This window comes from Equus caballus, chromosome 15 (assembly GCF_041296265.1).
Source record: "Equus caballus isolate H_3958 breed thoroughbred chromosome 15, TB-T2T, whole genome shotgun sequence".
NCBI classification, from domain to species: domain Eukaryota; kingdom Metazoa; phylum Chordata; class Mammalia; order Perissodactyla; family Equidae; genus Equus; species Equus caballus.
The window spans coordinates 29,640,770-29,659,558 of record NC_091698.1 but is presented as its reverse complement, the minus strand read 5'-3'; the positions used below and the strand labels follow the sequence as shown (position 1 = coordinate 29,659,558).

General features: G+C 40.4%; 1 protein-coding gene across 10 annotated transcripts in view; it reads right to left on the bottom strand.

Moving 5' to 3' along the window:
- The window catches only part of ACOXL (acyl-CoA oxidase like), a 360,428-nt gene that overhangs the window by 21,043 nt on the left and 320,596 nt on the right, over window positions 1-18,789 (bottom strand). For 8 of the 10 annotated variants that reach the window (XM_070235145.1, XM_070235142.1, XM_070235140.1 and 5 more), the window contains one exon: window positions 7,991-8,092. In XM_070235145.1, the coding sequence (XP_070091246.1) occupies window positions 7,991-8,092 (102 nt within the window). Of the gene's footprint in view, window positions 1-7,990; window positions 8,093-11,587; window positions 11,685-18,789 lie in introns of those variants that run through there. The other 2 variants (XR_011425932.1, XM_070235143.1) reach the window with 1 other exon arrangement.

The window sequence follows — 18,789 nt, the reverse complement described above, 5'->3', positions numbered from 1 at the left end:
CTTGGGCCAGGAGAAAGGGGAGGGGAAGGGAAAAGAGATTTCCCCCTTTCTTAGCAGCACTGTGTCAGTGCTGGCACTTTTCCTGTCTCTCTGTTTGAGGGTCTCTGGCTCCGGGCAGAGAAGGTAGACCAGGATATACTTGTGTTCTGGTTGGTCCCTGCCGTCTCCTGGAGGTGGATTGGGGGTCCTAGAGAAGTGAAAGGGGGTTAAATGCTTTCAAATCAAAGAAGATTTCACAATTTGACTCAGTTGCATTCCCTGTAGGACCACTCCATTGTGATGTTATTTCAGTAACACTCCTGGCTTCTTGACCACAGCCACCAAACAGGAGATGTCCCTTCCCTCCCTGGTGGAATAGGTACCTGCGGTCACGCCCCACACCAGCTTCTCCACTCAGCCTGGAGGACGCAGCCAAGAGTTCTCACAACCTCGTCATTTGTGTGTAGCCAAGTCAGGTGGGCCTTACTGGGCGGGTGGGATGGGAGTGGGGGAGCCAAAGATCTCTTCTCAAATTCCTTACAAAGAAAACCAAGAGTTTGTGGGTGAGGCCAAGACTGAGAAACCCTACCTCCTTTTCCCAGTCCAAGAATGTTTTCAACATCCTGTGCCTAAACCCTCAGTTCGTGTTGCATTTGATTCCTGTGTCTGAACATCTGTTAGGCTGCCTTGGTCCAGGTGGTTTGGGGAAAGATAAATAGAAGGAGAGGAAATCTGAATGTCCATTAAAAAGCAACATTTAAGGTAGCATGGAAAACAGGCACACTGCATGTATAGGAAGCAAAAAGCACGTGCACCGTTTCTAAGCCTCACAGCTATGGGTGTGGGGGACAAGTTCTTGAAGTCAAGATTTGAGGAGAAGGAGGGCTAATGTCCCAGCACCATCTTTCCAGCTTGGAACTATCCCCTAAGATTTTCCCCTGTTTTATTTCTTCCAACCCAAGTCTTTTGCCACAAGGCAACGACTGCCTTTATATTCTATGCTTAGTTCAAAATAGTAAATGAGTGTAACCCATCTTCTAAATTCAAAGGAGCCAGGTAGTGTCCCGGCTTTTGGGGTCTGGTGTCTGCTGTTCTTGTGCACATTGTTATTCCAAGCCACATTTCCTAAAAATAAATCAATGTGTCAGTGGCTATATCTACTCAGAACTACTTGAATGATCCATCAATCAACAGGCTTCAATGTTTTTCAGTTTCAATGTTTTCAGTGATTTAACTATTTGACTAAACTGAAACTAAAATCCAAACCTTAGTGGTTGTTTTAGACTTGAGCAGATACAGCCCAAGAGCCAAGGTCACTTGGCATTGGCAGACTCCCCGTGGCCTCCTGGCTACGTCCCTGAGCAGCTCCTACTCTGGGAGAAAAGGGATGGTTCCTTTCAGTGGGGCAGAACAAGGCTCCTGGGTGCTGGGTCTCCTGTGTCGACTTGCTGGGACAGCTGCAAAACAGGACTTGGGCGGTCAGTCTGGTTTCATCCTAGCACATCAGTGGACACACCAAAGTAAAAATGGCCATAGAGGCAGGGGAGAATGACTCAAGTGGGATAAGGCCTCAGTCATCTGTTGCTCCAATAGGAACAGTGCACGTAGGAAGGAATGACAGGTCAGGACTCAAAGAGGACATTAAGGCAATGTTTGGGTGAAGGGGTACCAGCTATGGGTGTAATGCGATCAAGTATTGGGGGCATGTCAAGATTGCTTAGACATGGCCATGATCAGTATTCATTGTCTCTCTTCTTGGGTGTTTTCAGTCTTTAACACTGTTGCTCTTACAGGCACTCTCCCAGGGCCTCTGGAAGGTGGAGAGGCGTGGCCTTCCCTGAATCTGCGCCGGGTTCTGCAGCCCCCACTCACTTCCCTGCAGGTCCTGTATGAGCTGCATTCTCACGTGGTCCCATTATTTGGGTTCAGGGCAGGAAACAGAGCCTGATTCAACGTTTCGCTAAGTATTATTTTCACCACACTGAATAGGGTCTTTTTTGATCTGCAACCCACCGCTGGGCTGTGGTTCTCTCAACACACATAGACTTTAAAGCTTCCTCCTGTGTTGATTTCTCAGCGTGAGCTGACCACACGTCCACATGCACTTGCTTCTTCTCCGAATGTCTCCGAGAGCCACTGTTCTGATGCTGGTGGGCACCGACAGAGCAGGACAGCTGTGCCCTGAGTCCAGGGAGCAAACACTCTCATGAGAAAAATAAGGTTATTCTATCTAAAACTTGTTTACTGTAAGGGCTGGTATAAAATAAAGTAGAGGACACAGGCCAAATATTTATTTGCATTAAAATATACCATTTTAAGGAGCTGAAATTTTTATTTTATTTTATATTGTCTTTTTTTTAAAAGCAAAATGAAGTTGGTTTTAACGGATGTAAGATTGTTAACTTGTAATGTTATTTTGAAAGGCTTTGCTCCTTAAAATGAGCCTCAGCTGAGCATTACTCTCTAATGCTGATAATTATCGGAAGCAAAATAAATACAGATGTCTAGGTCAACGAAGACTGAAACAGGATAATGCCTGGACACTAAATTTTCCAAGAACAAACCACACAATTGTTCTGCACATACCCCTGCCATGGTACTTAATGGAAAGGGCACAGAAACCTTTTACTTAGGGGCCTTGTGTAGATGAAGCCCCCGGGGGCACTGTCACGGGACCGCCTTTGAGCCAGGGCCCTACTCTGAGGGCAGAAAGGTGGAGCCAGCCCACCCCATGATTCAGGCCCCAGAACACGAGAACAGCCCTGAGCTGGAGTCCAGAAGCCTCACCTTTACCACTCACTAAATCAGCAGCAAGTCAACCTCAGATTCCCAATCCATAAAGTGGATTAACAGCTATTCACACCAAAGGGTGCTTGTGGGGATTACACAGCATAATGAATGTGGACCAGCTCTGTCAACACTGAAGTTCCAGACAAAAGAAACGGGTTAGTTACCAGAGCCAAGAAGGGCTGCGGGGCATCAGCTTGAATTTAGAAAGAAAACAAACCCCAACCCAACCCCCTCTCATGTGGGCCTCAGTTGGACACGGGGCACTTGAGCTGCTTTGGGAGCACGTGGATGGACTTTCCCTACTCCGGGACATCAGGCAGGCCTCTGGGAAGCGTTTGAACCTCCTCTTGTGGGGCTCTGTAGTGCTCTGTGTGGCCAACGGGGCTACAGATGGGTGATGCCTCATGCTTAATCCACTTCCATGTGGGATTAGGAGTTCTGGGTTCTGTGCTTAGCCAGAATCTTGGGCAGTGGTTAAACTTCTCTGTTTCTTGGTTTTACTCATTTGTTGAATGGGGACTACATGAGCCTTACTTACCTGGAAGACTTTTATGAGAATGAAATGAGATTTTTTTTTTCCTTTTAGTATGAATAAATGCATTGCCAATTATTATTAGATTGGAGCTTCAGTGTAACTCCTGGGTGAAAAGTCTTATTCTTTAGAATCAGGCCAGGCTGATTGCTATTCCCTGATGCAGACTTTTATTTTGGAATAGTCTAAATTTACAGAAAGGATCCAAAGATAGTACAGAGACTTCCCATATGCCCTTCACCCAGTTTCTCCTAATGTTACCATCTTACATAACAATAGTCCATTGTAAAAATTAAGAAGCCAATATTGGTACGTCAATATTAACAAACTACAAACTCTATCCAGACTTCACCAGTTTTCCTACTAACATCCTTTTCTCTTCCAGGACTCCATCCAGGATGCCACATAGCATTTAGCCATTATGTCTCCTTAGTCCCCTCTAGCCTGTGTTTCTTTGTCTTTCATGTGTTGACAGCTTGAGGAGTGCTGGTGACGCATTGTGTAGAGCATCCTTAATTTGGTTCTGTCTGACACTTTTCCTCATGATGGCACTGGGGTTATGGGTTTTGGGGAAGAGTGAAATGCTCTTCTCATCACATAATATCAGAGGTACCTGTGATCAGCACGACTTATTACTGGTGATATTAACCTTAATCACTTGGTTAAGGTGGGATCTGCCAGATTTTTCCACCGCATGGTAACTCTTTTCCCTGTCAACACTCCATTCTTTACAATAAAAGAAAATCACTCAGTCCAATCCACACTCAAGGGAAAGGGAATTAAGTTTCACTTCCTGAAGGGTGCATATCTACATATATTAGTTGGAAATCTTCTGTAAGGAGGACTTGTCTCTTTTACTCCTTTTATTTATCTGTTTAACCACTTACTTATATCATTATGGACTTGTGTTTAATTATTTTATACTTTGGGTTATAATCCAATACTATGTTATTTACTTTCTTTCTCAAATTGTTCCAGCCTTGGCCACTGGGAGCTCTTTCAGTTAGCTCCTTCCAGTATCCCTCTGACATAACCCCACAATTGTGGGGGTCTGGATTTTTGTTTTCATTTTAAGCAGGTTCTTACTTTCTGGCACTGGAAGATGCTCCAGGCCCATCTTATATATTCATTGCCCCAGCCCTAGAATCAGCCATTTCTCCAAAGACCCTGGTTCCTTTTATTGGAGAATCATATAAGAAACCAAGAACTGACCACTGAGTGTCCTTGTTGTTACTAGCTGATGCTGATTTTTATCCAAATAAAATAAACGGAAACGTTTAGAGTCAGAGAGAGATGAGTTTTGACTAGCTATGTTACTTTGGGCAAGTTACCTTGCCATGCCGGGTCTCATTTTCCTCATCTATGTGTAAGGATAATGAAGGCCACTCAAAGGGCTACTGTGGGGTCAAGTGTATAACATTGAAAGAACTTTCTGCTTCTGATACTGACCAACCTTCCTACTGAAAACAACCAGAATTCTTAGAGAAAATATTGGAAACATCTTCAAAGCACCAATAACATGACAAAATATGCCAAAAATTACAGGAGAATGGGAACCAAAAGAAATACAAGGCAATTGCCATTTCCAGCAAACCTAAATTTTCACTTTGACAACCTCATGGTGCCTGGGGTGGAGGTAGGAAAGGATGATAGTCAAAACCTGGGCAAGCACTAGGCAAGAAATTTAATGGGAGACCCTTGCTAAAATAAGCTGGATGCCGAACAGCTATAACCCTCTGGGAGGGTAAAGAAATTTTTGCCCTTATTTGAACTCTCTGAGTCTTCTAGGAAACCTCAAGCCTTGAATTTAGTTAAGGTGGGTCTCAGAGTACCTTCCGATGCCTAGTAAGGGGAAGCAGACGGTACCTTCAATTTGGCCTTCATATAAGTCTTTCAAATCATTTTTTAATAACAATGACCAGCACACATGAAAAGATAACTAGACACAGAATAGAAACAACAGACAAAAAGAAATAAACCTGTAAAGACTTAAGATTTGGAATTATTAGCTATAGACTATAAAACAACTATGCTTCAATGCATAAAGAAATAAAAGACAATACTGAATATACCTTTGAGGAATAGGAAACTAAAAACTGACAAGGGTGATATAAAAAAGAAAAGAAAAAAGAATTTTTAGGGGCCAGCCCCATGGCCAAGTGGTTAAGTTCAAGCACTCCACTTCAGTGGCCCAGGGTTTCGCTGGTTCGGATCCTGAGTGCAGACATGGCACTGCTCACAAGGCCATGTTGAGGCGGCGTCCCACATGCCACAACTAGAAGGACTCACAACTAAAATATACAACTATGTACTGGGGAGGTTTGGGGAGAAAAAGCAGAAAAAAAAAGGATTGGCAACAGTTGTTAGCTCAGGTGCCAATCTTTAAAAAAAAATTTTTTTTAAAACAATTTTAAAAATAAAAATCTAACAAGTTAGGTTAAAAATTTATAGGATGAGTTAACCAGCACATTTGATGCACCTAAAGAAAGAATCAGTAAACTTGAAGAGTTATCATGTGACAGTATCTAGATCAGTTTTAGTCATATCAATCATCACAGTCCCCTTTTCAATCCTTCACAAACACACTCCTATTTAGCACCTCCAATTGGCCAAGGGTCCCAGACATTTTAGTGAAGAGACGCTGCTAATAATATTTCTGAAGCCTTGAGATCTCCACAAAGAAGTGACACAGAAGTGGGAAAGGAAGCATCTGTGCCTGCTCCACCACCCTCTTACCTCTGGGAACTCCAGAGAAGGGGTGAGTGTTCATGGCTGGGCTCAGAGATCTGCAAAAGGGCCTTGAGATGTCCTGCAGGCCTGAGCAACCCAGATCTAGCCCCATAGATAAAGCTTGTTCCAAAGTGGCTGGCTGCTCCCTGCTATTGCCCAGGCTGCTCTGAGAATCCAGTAAATGAAAAGTGTGGAAAGCATGTTGTACTAGAAGAACACAAAAGCACCTCAATGGTTTACGTGAAAATTGGTTTCTTTTACTCAACATTCTTCTGATGTATTATTTACCTAGTTCTATGTCATTTAAATACCTGGTCATATGGATTTAAAATCCTCCCTCATGTAGTTTTTTTGTTTTAATTAAAAAATATTCTCCTCCTCTCTCTCCAAAGTGGACATTTTCTTTGTGGAAAATACTCTCCAAAGATAGCTGCCATCAATCCTTTCCTTCCCTGTATGTACATTCTGCTCCTCGTAGGGAGAGATGAAGCCTCCGCTTAAGCCCAAATCTGTGCTGGCCTGGTGATTTCCTCTGGCCAAGAGAATGCAGCTGAAGTAACACTCTGTTAGTTCTGTGCCTAACCTTTAAGATGACTGGCACCTTCTACTTTCTCTTTGGAAGCCAGCCATCACGTAAAACATTCGGCCACCCTCAGACTACCATGCTTTGAAGAAGACCACACCAGGCCTTAATAAATAAAGAGACATAAAGACACGGTTGCCCAGCAGCCCCCAGCTGTTCCTGCCATCCCAGCTGAGGCATCAGCCATGAGAGTGAAGAAGCCATCTTGAGCATGTAGCCAGCAGACACCACGTGGAGCAGAAGAACCATCTAGCTGAGCCCTGTTCTAACTGCAAAATCATGAGAAATAATAAATGGTTGTCGTGTTAAGCCACTAAGTTTTGGGGTCATTTGTTACACAGCAATAGATAACTGAAACATCTTTACATATGCTTTTCCTCATAACTGCTGCTGTTCCTCTGAAAAGGAAAAAGACTCTTCACAGTTCTTCAGGGTCTACTATAGTCTTGCTCTTGCAGACTTCTCCAGGTTTTTCTATCACTTGGGGCTTCAGCCAAACTGGTCTTGTCACTGTTTTTTAACATGTCTGTCCTGGTACTCCCATTCCTCTGATTTTGCTCTCTTCATCAACCCCGTCTAAAGACTCAAGTGCACTTCCCCCTCCTCAATTGAACCACTACCCCGACTTTGAATTTTCCCCTCTTCAAGGTCTAGCACAAGAATGACATTCACTCTTAAGTGACCTCTGTCCTCTGAACTCTGAACTTATTCTTGTGGCCAAGTTCACTGAAAGGCCTCCGCTCCCTTGTGTTGTTATTTGTGTTTCTAAAGTCAGTTTTGTGTCCCCAGATATAACGAGGTGCCTTGAAGGCAGAGCCTGAGCATATACCTGTTGGTATTTCAGCATCTACCGGAAGGCCTAGAAGACAGGAGGTCCTCAGAAAACGGGTTTTATAGATGATTATGCTGTTGATAGTCTTTCTTTAGAGCAGCATTTTTGTGGTGATTCGCTGAATTCACCTTTGTTTTCAGGCACTTTCTCGCTGTCATACTGAATTACCATTGCTACCACTGACATAAAAATAGCACAGATGTTTCTGAATACGAAGAAGGAGTTAACAGGTTTTGGTAAGAAGAAAGAAAATGAAAATCACTGAATACTGTTTTTTTTTTTGGCCGAGACAAGGAAAACACTTTGGCTTCTCTCCTCTCCTCTTCACGTCAGAAAGTTCGTGCACAGTGAATCATTTCCTTGTCACTTAAACTCCAAAGTGTAATATGATCATGGCGGGCAATGAAAACACGTATGTGAAGTCCCAGAGGCATAAAAATCCATGAGTGGAAACCGATAAAAGATTGGCAGGACTGTTTTCTAAGAAAGCAAAGACCTGATGGCTGAAGCACAAGAGTTTCTTGCGTACACCAGGGACTCTTACCTGAGTCCTGATCCTCATGCTGGCTCTGGGAGTCAAATATTTATGTTCCAGATACCAGGCTCGCTCCTGGAACACCAGCCTGGTTCCATATAACAGACAAAACTAAGGGGTGGGGGAAGAGGAGAAAAACAGACAAATAGTAATATATTAGAAAATGTAGAACCCAAGAAGGTGAAAGAGAAATAGCATAATATTACATTGCATAAAATAATGAAAATTAATACTTCCTTAATATAAAATGGTCACATTTTGGACCATTTTTCCAGTATTTATTTTTAAAAATCAGTTCTGTGGAAAATTTAAAGCATATATGAAAGTAAAAAAGAATAGTATACCCAACTTCCACGTCTCCATCCCCCAAACTCAACAAATATTAACTTATGACCAGTCTTGTTTCCTCTGGAACCTCACCCAGTTCTCTCTCACTCCAGATTATTTAGAAGCAAAGTCCACTCATAATATATTTTAAAACTTAAATTTGTTTGCTTTCCTTCTTAAGTCATGAAAGAATACTCTAAATGCACATTCTGAACAATATCATCTCGATATTTTCCATTGAACATGGTTTGATTAAACTTTCATAAAAATAGCATTCCTCATTTACATTTTGTTTCAATACTCTTTCCTCTTATGTTTCTGAAACCTACGCCCAGAACTCCTTCATGACATCAGTGGCATCAAGCAAAAACAAATGAGTTTTCCTGTATCAACAAATAACTTTTAAGTTAACTATTTATTTAGCTTTTAATATTCAATAATTCCAAAATTACACAAAAGTAGAGAGAATAGTGTAGTGGTACAGTATAAAGTACACAGTAATAGTATAGTATAGTGTGTCTCCACACCACTTTCAATAGCTATCCACTCACGGCCAATCTTGTTTTATCTCTCCTCCCACCTGTTCCCCACTTTCTGGATGATTGTGGAGCAAGCTTCAGTCATATCATTTCACCCATGAGTATTTCACTGTATATCTCTAACAGATAATGAATCTTTATAAGATAATCTCAAAGTCAATCCAAGCAACAACAACAAAACCCTCTTCTTTAGAGTCAAAAGGAGATGACCTTCACATCAGAAGACAATGTGTCTTCTGTGGATGGTCAGACTCAGAAACCACACAGTTCACAGTCATGTAGCTAATATAGACTCTTCCTTCTTTTGCTGAGATTCTGGGACATCTTTGAAATAGCATCATTATGAAGAACCTCAATTTCTTGGTCTTCCAGAAAGGGTCACAGTATGGCTTAGCAGCTTGTCTATGAGAGATATTTAAGATTAATTATGACTCTTTTATGAACTTGCCAAAATTCTGGGGAGTAGTTCCATGGCCAATGTAAGCTTCCTTTAGCTCTTTTATATAACAGCAGTAAAGATGTTAGCTGACCCTACAGACACAGTGAGAGCAACTGAAAAATACTGTAATACATCCTGAAAACATGAATTCTTATAAAAATAATAAATTGTGTAGATTATATGGCTAAACTGGATCACAAGTCTTGCAGTGAACTTCATATCCACTACAAAAATACTTACTGTCAATTCCTAGGTGCAGGAAGTTAAATCTCATCATTTTGGGGTATATGAAAATATAAGGTCAGTGATATGATAAGAAATCTAGAGCCATAGAAATACAAGCATTTTTTGAACTAATCTAGTTCATCTTCTCACTCAATCCAGAATCCCATGTCAGCCAAGTTTCAACCAAGAAATAGATGACACAGTCATATTAGGATGATTCAAGAAAAGTCTAATAGTTTTTGTATAAAGGTGTGGGCAAGAAGTAGGAGAGCCACAGGAATAATGCAGTACCCTGGAGCTAGTATCTCCAGAGCTGTTACCACCTCTAGGTTTCAAGAAAGGAGGGCAGGGAGCGGCTACCGGATCCTGGAAGAGAGAGCTATGTAGACAGGGACACCTTAAGAGGAGCTGTGGCCTTCAGCGTAGGAATGCAGAAATCCCAAGGTGACCCCATAGTGAGGGAGGCAGGGGCAGGGGTATGCCAAGCTCATTCTCCTCCCCCTCTCAAATCTCTATCTGGAGCATCTTGTTCCTAGAACCTAACTGGATCCAGAGGGCAAGGATTCCACTGATGCAAGTCGTGTAGGTCAACTTCTCGGACTTAGAGCAGGGTAGAGAAGGGTGGAGAGTAGAGCTGGAGAGGCAGATAGAGGCTATCTGGCACAAATCCCATCTCTAATACACCTGACAGACATTCAACCTCTAGTCCAGTCCTACCTGACTCAAGCCCAAGCCCACTTGCTCCCACAGAGCTCCTAACAATCCCCTGACTGCTGACACCATTCCCAGGCTTCATTCCAGACTGCTGGCTTTCACCCGTCTCATATCATGCTTCCTGACTATGCCTGCTCTTCCCTTCTCTTGACTCCGGAGTGGTCTTCCTGTTGCCAGTCTGTGGCTCTTGTGTACCTGATGCTCAGGGCCACTTTTCTGGCTTTGGACTTTTGCTTTTCTCCTCAAACACAGTTCAGACTCTCTGTAGGTTTGTCCTATCCTCTTTGATGTCCTGGTAAATGTGTCCTGGTTCTTGGTGGCTACTAGAACACAACATCTAGGTCCAGATGCCATCAGCCCAGCCTCAGACCCTCAAACAGAAGTTTAATGTCTTTGCTTTTATATTCCAGAGATGGGAGCTCAGTGCATTAAGAAGCATCTGGTTCTCTAAGCAGTCTCACTGTTGGAACAACCATCGCCTATCAAGCCACTTCTCTGTACGGAATATGAATTTACAGATTGTTAACTCTGCAGGAAAGCAATCTTTTCCTATTCATCTTTACATGTCTAGGGTCTGGTAAAGGAGCTGACACACTGTAAGAGATTGGCTGAAACCCCGTTTCCCATGACTTATAGCTATTAATCCTATTAATGCATAGCTAATTATATCAATCATATTAATGCATAAGGCATAGCTATTAATGCCTAAGGAGTAGAGTAGGAGTCTCTAAAAGCATCCAAATAATAGCCCTTAACAAATTTAAAGATATGTTTCACATCTCTGCGTAGTCTTTCTTTCTTCAAGATGATCAGCCTTCGCAGATTGTCCTCTTCCTCTCACCACATGGCTTCCAGCCTCAAGCCATCTTGGACCTGATGGTCTCTTCTAGATGCTTAATTCTCTTCTTCAAGGCATCTCACAGAACTGAACAGAGCATTCAGATGTTCCCTCATCACTGTAGTTTCAGCAGCACCATCACTGTCCTGGATTTGGACTCTATACTTTTACATACAAAGTAAGAAAGAATTTGCTTTGTGACAGCCACATGATATTTTTTTGAATAAACGAGTGAAAGAATATCATGCACATTTAGTTAACATCAAATGTTTGTTCATTTCACACTCCCAACTAAGCCTTTCCGCCCAGGAACTATGTGTTTTTAAAGTATTACCTTGTTGATGCGACCTACCTCAAATCCCCCAAAATCTCTATGATTCTTGATTCAATCACCTATTTGTCTGTGCCATTTACAAATTTGTCAAGTCTCATCTAAGTCTTTGTACCATAGAACCCACTGATAAGTCTACATCTTTGGATACAAGCATCTGAGAATCCATTTAATGAGATGTCATCTAACTCACATGTCTCAGCTTGTGCGTAAGGATATCCCGAGAGTCTAGCAAAGTGTGGGCCAAAATCAAGATACATCAATTTCCTCAGATTTTCTCTGCTCATAACCTGGTTAAGAAAGGAAGTACGATCAGTTTCACAAGGCTTAGCCAGAGCGAACACAGATAAGCTCCTAGCGACCATCTCTTTCTTTCCTAACTGCTCATAAACTATCTTCAATAGCCTTTTCTAGAATTTTGACTGGGATTTATATCAATCTCAATTCTATAGTTTCCCAAATCTACTTTTCCCCTATTTTTTAAAAATGTGGGCATTTGCTCATTTACAATTTTCTGACATCTCTTTCGTCCTCCTTGGTTTCAAATCTCTCACAATTACAAGTCCTTCCCAACTGAGGACAATATTTCTTCAGAGAGAAGATTGGGACATTATAGGAGACGAGTAGCTTTGCTTTCTCATTGCCATCATTAACATCAAAGCTTTCCTCACTAAACTAGGCGCTTGTCTCTTCAAACTCTGCATGAGGCTAAAGATGGCCTTTTAAATCTTCATCAGATTATTTCTCAAGCCACCTGTTATGCTGGGCCTTGGCCACCCTGACACTTATAAATGCTACCCTTTTGTATTCATCCTTGGATTAGTGTCCTCCGGCATCAACCCACTCCTCATGGTTTGCATATGGCTTCCTGAGACCTTCCTTACACCCCTCTACTCTTACTGTGGCTTCTTTAAATGTGTCCCCAGCCACACCTTTTCTTCTGTATATCTACTGTATTGTCAGAATAACATTTTACTGTTTTTCTTCCTCTTAGGCCCATATGCCCCTTTGAAATCTCTGCCCCTAGAATCATAATAGCCAATATTTATTAAGCACCTACTATGGGCCAGGCATTGCAAGCTGTTTCCCATCCACCCCATGTAGTTCTCACAATAATCCTGAAAGGTAGCTGTTGTAGGCCTGTGCAGGAAAGGGTTAACTCAGCAGGTCTGGGCTGCTCAAACTCTGCACATTTCCAAAATCTTCGGGATTGGCTCTTGGCCCAGCTCGTGGGAGATGACCTCTGAGCCCGTGGAGTATCTTGCCTTATAAGAGTGTCTTAATATGCCTGAGGCCTGGGGCCATACCAGATAGTTTATGCTAACAGTTAGATTTACGGTGAAGGCCTGTTTTCATATGCTTGGGGCCCTGGGTCATGCGTATCAGTTTCTCCTCTGGGGAGCTATGCTCTGAGTAGCTGAGGTCAGGCATGTGAGTCCAGCATGTTTGTGTGACTGACCCCAATAAAAACCCTGGACACCAAGTCTTGGGTAGCCTGTTGGCAACACTTTGCATGTGTTGTCACCCACCATTTTGGGAGAATTAACTGCTGTCTATATGACTCCACTGAGAGAGGACAACTGGAAGCCTTGCTGCTTTCTCCTGGATTATACCCCCTGCTCCTTTTTCTCTTTGCTGATTTTAATCTGTATCCTTTTGCTGTGTATATATATATATGTATATATCCATATATGTATATACATATATATACACATATATATCCATATACATATACATACACACATATATATATACATACATATCCCAAACTATAACTATCAGTATAATAGCTTTTCTGGGTCCTGTGAGTCCTCCTAGCAAATCATCAAACCTGAGGGTGGTCTTGGGGACCCCCAACACATGAAGAAACAGAGGCTCAAGAAAGTTGAATTATAGAGCCAGGGCTGGAACCAAGTCTTTCAGGATTAAAAGATATTTTTCTATCTACTATACCATAGTACTTTCTAGAATTTGAAAAGCAAAACAGACAAGTCTTTTCTAAAAATAGAGGCTATGGGTTCTATTCTGGGTAAGATGGAATAAAATACTCCCCCGGTCTCTCCCACTGAATGTAGCCATAACTCCTGGACAGACTGAACGGAGAAGCTATTTGAGGAATCTGAAAAATAAACAGTAGTAGGCAGACTGGGGAGGAAGACCAAAATTCAAAGTACCACCAAATTAGTGGTGAGTTGCATTTTTTTTCCTAGTCCTCAAGCTGCTTGTCCCTGGAGACATATGCAGCAGACTGGGATAACTAAACCCCAGATTTCTGGCTGGAGGATGGAAGAAGGGAGCCCCAGGGAACCAGAAAGTACCAAGGAGGTCATGGAGAGGAAGGGCTTGGGAAAGTAGCCCCATAAAGTTGTTTGCAAACTTCTGTGCTGAGTCCCAGATGTGCATACATTAATCTAATGCTAATTAGCATACATAATACTTTGAGAATTGAACTAGCAGATAGACGAGAACGCAAGTGCCAGATTGGCCACTGAGTGGTGCATACGTGGGACAGAACAAAATAGTACTGCAAAGGCTATGATGCATATGTGGGACAGAACAAAATAGTACTACAAAGGCTATGAAGAATAAACAGGCATTGGAACCATGGTGAACAGAAGGCGAGTTGGAACTTGCAGCCCAAACAAGCAGGTACACTGCCTGCTAAAACAAAAATGTTAATATTATCCATAGGATTTAAGCCAGACCCAGAATCTCATCACATAATATTCAAAATGTCTAGGAAATAATAAAAAAAGGTTCAGCATATGAGAGACAAGAAAAATGTAACTTACATAGAAAAAAACAATCAACAGATGCCAACAGCAAAATGGCACAGATATTGGCATTATCCAACAAAAACTTTAAAGCAGCTATTATAAAAATCCTCCAACAAGCAATTACAAATCCTCTTGAAACAAATGGTAAAATAGCAAGTTTCAGTAAAGAAACAGAAGATATAAAGGAGAATCAAATGGAAGTTTTAGAACAGAAAAACGATCAAAATAAAAATCGGCTCAACAGCAGAATAGGGGAACCAGAGGAAAGAATTAATGAACTGGAAGATAGCCTAACAGAAAATACCCTATTTGAGGAATAGAATGAAAACAGCCTGAAAAAGGAAAAAAAAAAAAAAAGGAACAGAGCCTCAGGAACCTGTGGGACATAACAAAAGATCTAACATTCATGTCACTGAAGTCCTGGAAGGAGACGAGAAAGAAGGCAGGGAAGAAAAGGTACTTGAAGATTTAATGGCTAAAAACTCCTCAAATTTGGCAAAAAAGCAAATGAGCTGGTTTTAGAAGGTGAATCCCAAACATGATAAACACAAAGACATCCATGCCCAGACACATCATAATCAACATCTTGAAACTGAAAACAAAGGAAAAATCTTGAAAGCAGCCAGAGAAAAAATGATGTGTTACCTACACGAGAACAACAATTTGAATGACTAGATTTCTCATTAGAAACCATGGAGGCCAGAAAGAGGTGGTACAACATTTTTTAAGTATTCAAAATAACAACTATCAACCCAAAATTCTATATCCAGTAAACATATCTTTCAGGAATGAAGGTGAAATAAAGATATTGTCAGATGAAGAAAAACTGAGAGAATTTATTGCCAGCTGACCTGCTGTAAAAGAATGTTTAAGACTGCTTCAGTTGGAAGGAAAATGATACTAAAAGAAAACTTGGAACATCAGGAATGGAGGAAGAGTAAGAGAAATGCTAAATATCTAGGTAAATATGACAGACTATTATTCCCTTGAATTCTTTTAAAATGTGTATAATGACTGAAAGCAAAACTTACGGTCCTGTCTGATGTGGTTTCCAGTGAATATAGATGTACTTATAAGATGCCTATGACATACGGAGAGGGTAAAAGAAACTCTAGAATGGTAAGGTTTCTAAATTCCACTTGAAGAGATAAAATATTTAAGTAGATTATGAAAAGTTAAGTATGTGTATTGTAATTCCTACAGCATCAACCAAAAGGGGAAAAAAACTATACAAAAATATATCCATAACTCAAAACAAAAATTGTAAAGAATGCCCAAATAATCCAAAAGAAGGTGTGTGTTGTAAGCTGAATAACGGCCATCTAAAAACATCATGTCCTAATTCTTACTATCTGAAAATACTACTTTACAAAGGAAAAAAAGTCTTTGCCAGTGTGATTAAGTTAAGATTCTTAAGATGGGGAGAGAATTCTGGATTAATAGGGTGGGCTCTAAATGCAATTACATGTATCTTTATAAGAGGGAGGCAGGGGGAAGTTTCACAGACAAGAGGAGGAGGTAATGTGACCAAAGAGACAGAGATTAGATTAGAATGAGGTGGGCACAAGTCAAGACATGCCAGCAGCCACCAGAAGCTGGAAGAGGCACGGCCTGGATTTTCCTCTAGAACCTCTGCGGGCAATGCAGCGCAATCCTGCTGACACCTTGATTTTGGCCCAGAGACAACGATGTGAGACTCTGGGCTCCAGAACTATGAGAGAATAAATTTCCGTTGTTTTAATCCACCAAGTTTGCTGTGATTTGTTACAATAGCCCTAGGAAAGTAATAGAAAATATAAGAGGAAACAGAGGAATAAAAACCAGAGAAAACGAACAGAAAAAAATAAGATGCTTGACCTAAATCTAACTGTATCAATAATTATATTAAATAGAAATAGTCTAAGCATAGTAATCAAAGGACAGGAATTTTCAGAATAAATTTTTGAAAAAAACCCAAGCTGTCTACAAGAAATTCAGTTCAAATACAATGATAGAAATAGGTTAAATAAAGGATGGAATAAGGTATATTATGCTAAAACTAGTTCAAGGAAACCTGTAGTGGCTATATTGATAGCAGACAAAATAGACTTCAGAGAAAAGAAAACTTCCAGGAATAAGGAGGGGATTACATAATGATAAAAAGGTTGATGAACCAAGAAGATGTAACAGTCCTAAATGTGAATGCACCTAACAATAGAGGTTCAAAATACATGAAGTAAAAACTTGACAGAACTAAAAGGCTAAACAGACAACTCCACAAGTATAGCTGGAGATGTCAACCTTGCTCTCTCAGCGGCAGACAGAACAAGTAGTTAGAATATCAGGAAAGACACAGAAGAACTGAACAACTTTCTCCACCAACTGGATCTAATTGACATTATAACATTCCACCTAACAACAGCAGAATACACTTTTTTTTTCAAGGACACACAAAACATTCACCAAGATAGACCATATGCTGGGTCATACACAAATTTTAACAATTAAAAAAATGTAAATTATACGTGGTATATTCTCTGGCTATAATAGAAGTAAACTAGGATTCAGTAACAGAAGGATTACAGGAAACTCTCTAGACACTTGGAAACTAAACCACTCACTTCTACATAATTCATGAGTCAAGAAGGAAGTCTCAGGGGAAATTAGAACTGAATAAAAATGAAAATACAATGTATAATTAATTGTAGGATATAGAGAAAGCAGTGCCTTGAGGCAAATTTATAGCATGAAATGCTTACAATAGAAAAGTCTAAAATAAATCATGCAAACTCCCATCTCAAGATCCTAGAAAAATAAGAAAAAAATAAACTAAAGGAGCCAGAAGAAAGGAAATAAGAGCAGAAATCAATAAAAGATAAAAGCAGAAAGCAACAAAAATGAAAGTAGAAATATAATAGAGAAAAATCAATGACAACCAAAGCTTGTTTCTTGAAGAGATGTATATAATTGATAAAGTTGTATCAAGATTTACAAAGACAAAACTGGAGAAACACAAATTACTAAAATCCAAAAGAAAAGGGGATAGCATGACAGACTTCACAGAAATTAAAAGATTAAGAAGGAACTTCACACACATAAACTTGACATATTAAATGAAGCAATTCCTTGAATACTACAAGCTACCAAGAATCACTCAAGTTGAAATATATAACATGAATAGTCTTATAAATATTAAATATATTGAACTTGCAGTTAAAATCTTGCAAAAGAGAACTCTCCATGCCTAGATGGTTTCACTGGTGAATTATACACAACATTTGACTGAGAAATAACACCAATTCCACATAATCTTTTCCAGAAAATAGACAAAGAGAGAACCCTTCCAATTCATTTTATGGGCCAGCATTACTGTGATACCAAAACCAGACAAAGACAGTACAGGAAAGGAAAACTATAAACCAATATGCAAAAATCCCCTACAGAATATTAGCAAATTGAATCCAGTGATATATAAAAAGAAAAATGCACCATGACCAAGTGGGCTTTATGCTGAGAGTGCAAGGATGGTTCAATACTCAAAAAATGAATCATTGTGGTGATGATTTTTTGGATTTGATACCAAAAGTAAAGGCAACAAAAGCAAAAATAAATAAGTTGGACTACATCAAACTAAAAAGCTTCTGCACAGCAAAGGAAACCATCAACAAAATGAAAAGGCAACCTATTGAATGGGAGAAAATATTTGCAAATCATATATCTGACAAGAGGTTAATATCCAAAATATATAAGAAACATATGCAACTCAATAGCAAAAAAGCCCCCAAATAATCTGATTAAAAGATGGGCAGAGGAGCTGAATAGAGATTTTTCCAAGGAGACATAGAAATGGCCAACGGGTACATGAAAAGATTCTCAACAGCATTAACCATAAGGGAAATGCAAATCGAAAGCACACTGAGATATCACCTGACACCTGCTAGAATGGCTATTATCAAAAAGACAAGGGGGGCCGGCCCCATGGCCTAGTGGTTAAGTTCTCCTGCTCCGCTTCGGTGGCCCAGGGTTTTGCCAATTCGGATCCCGGGCGTGGACATGGCACCCCTCATCAGCCCACATTGAGGCGGCATCCCACAGGCCACAACTAGAAGGACCCACAACTAAAAAAATATACAACTATGTATCGAGGGAATTTGGAGAGATAAAAATCAGGAAAAAAAAAAAAAGATTGGCAACAGTTGTTAGGTCAGGTGCCAATCTAAAAAAAAAAGACGAGGTAAAAAATGCTGGCATGGATGTGGAGAAAGGGAACCCTTGTGCACTGTTGGTGGAAATGTAAACTGGTGCAGTCAGTATGGAAAATAGTATGGAGGTTTCTCAAAAAATTAAAAATAGAAATACCATACGATCTAGCAATTCCACTTCTGAGTATTTATCTGAAGAAAACAAAAACACTAACTCGAGAAGATATCTGCACCCCCATATTCTTGCAGCATTGTTTACAATAGCCAAGATATGGAAACAACCTAAGTGTCCACTGATGGATGAATGGATAAAGAAATGTGGTATATGTATATAATGTATTTTTTTTTTTTTTTTGGTGAGAAAGATTGGCCCTGAGCTAACATCTGTTGCCAATCTTCCTCTTTTTTTTTCTCCTCAAAGCACCAGTACATAGTCG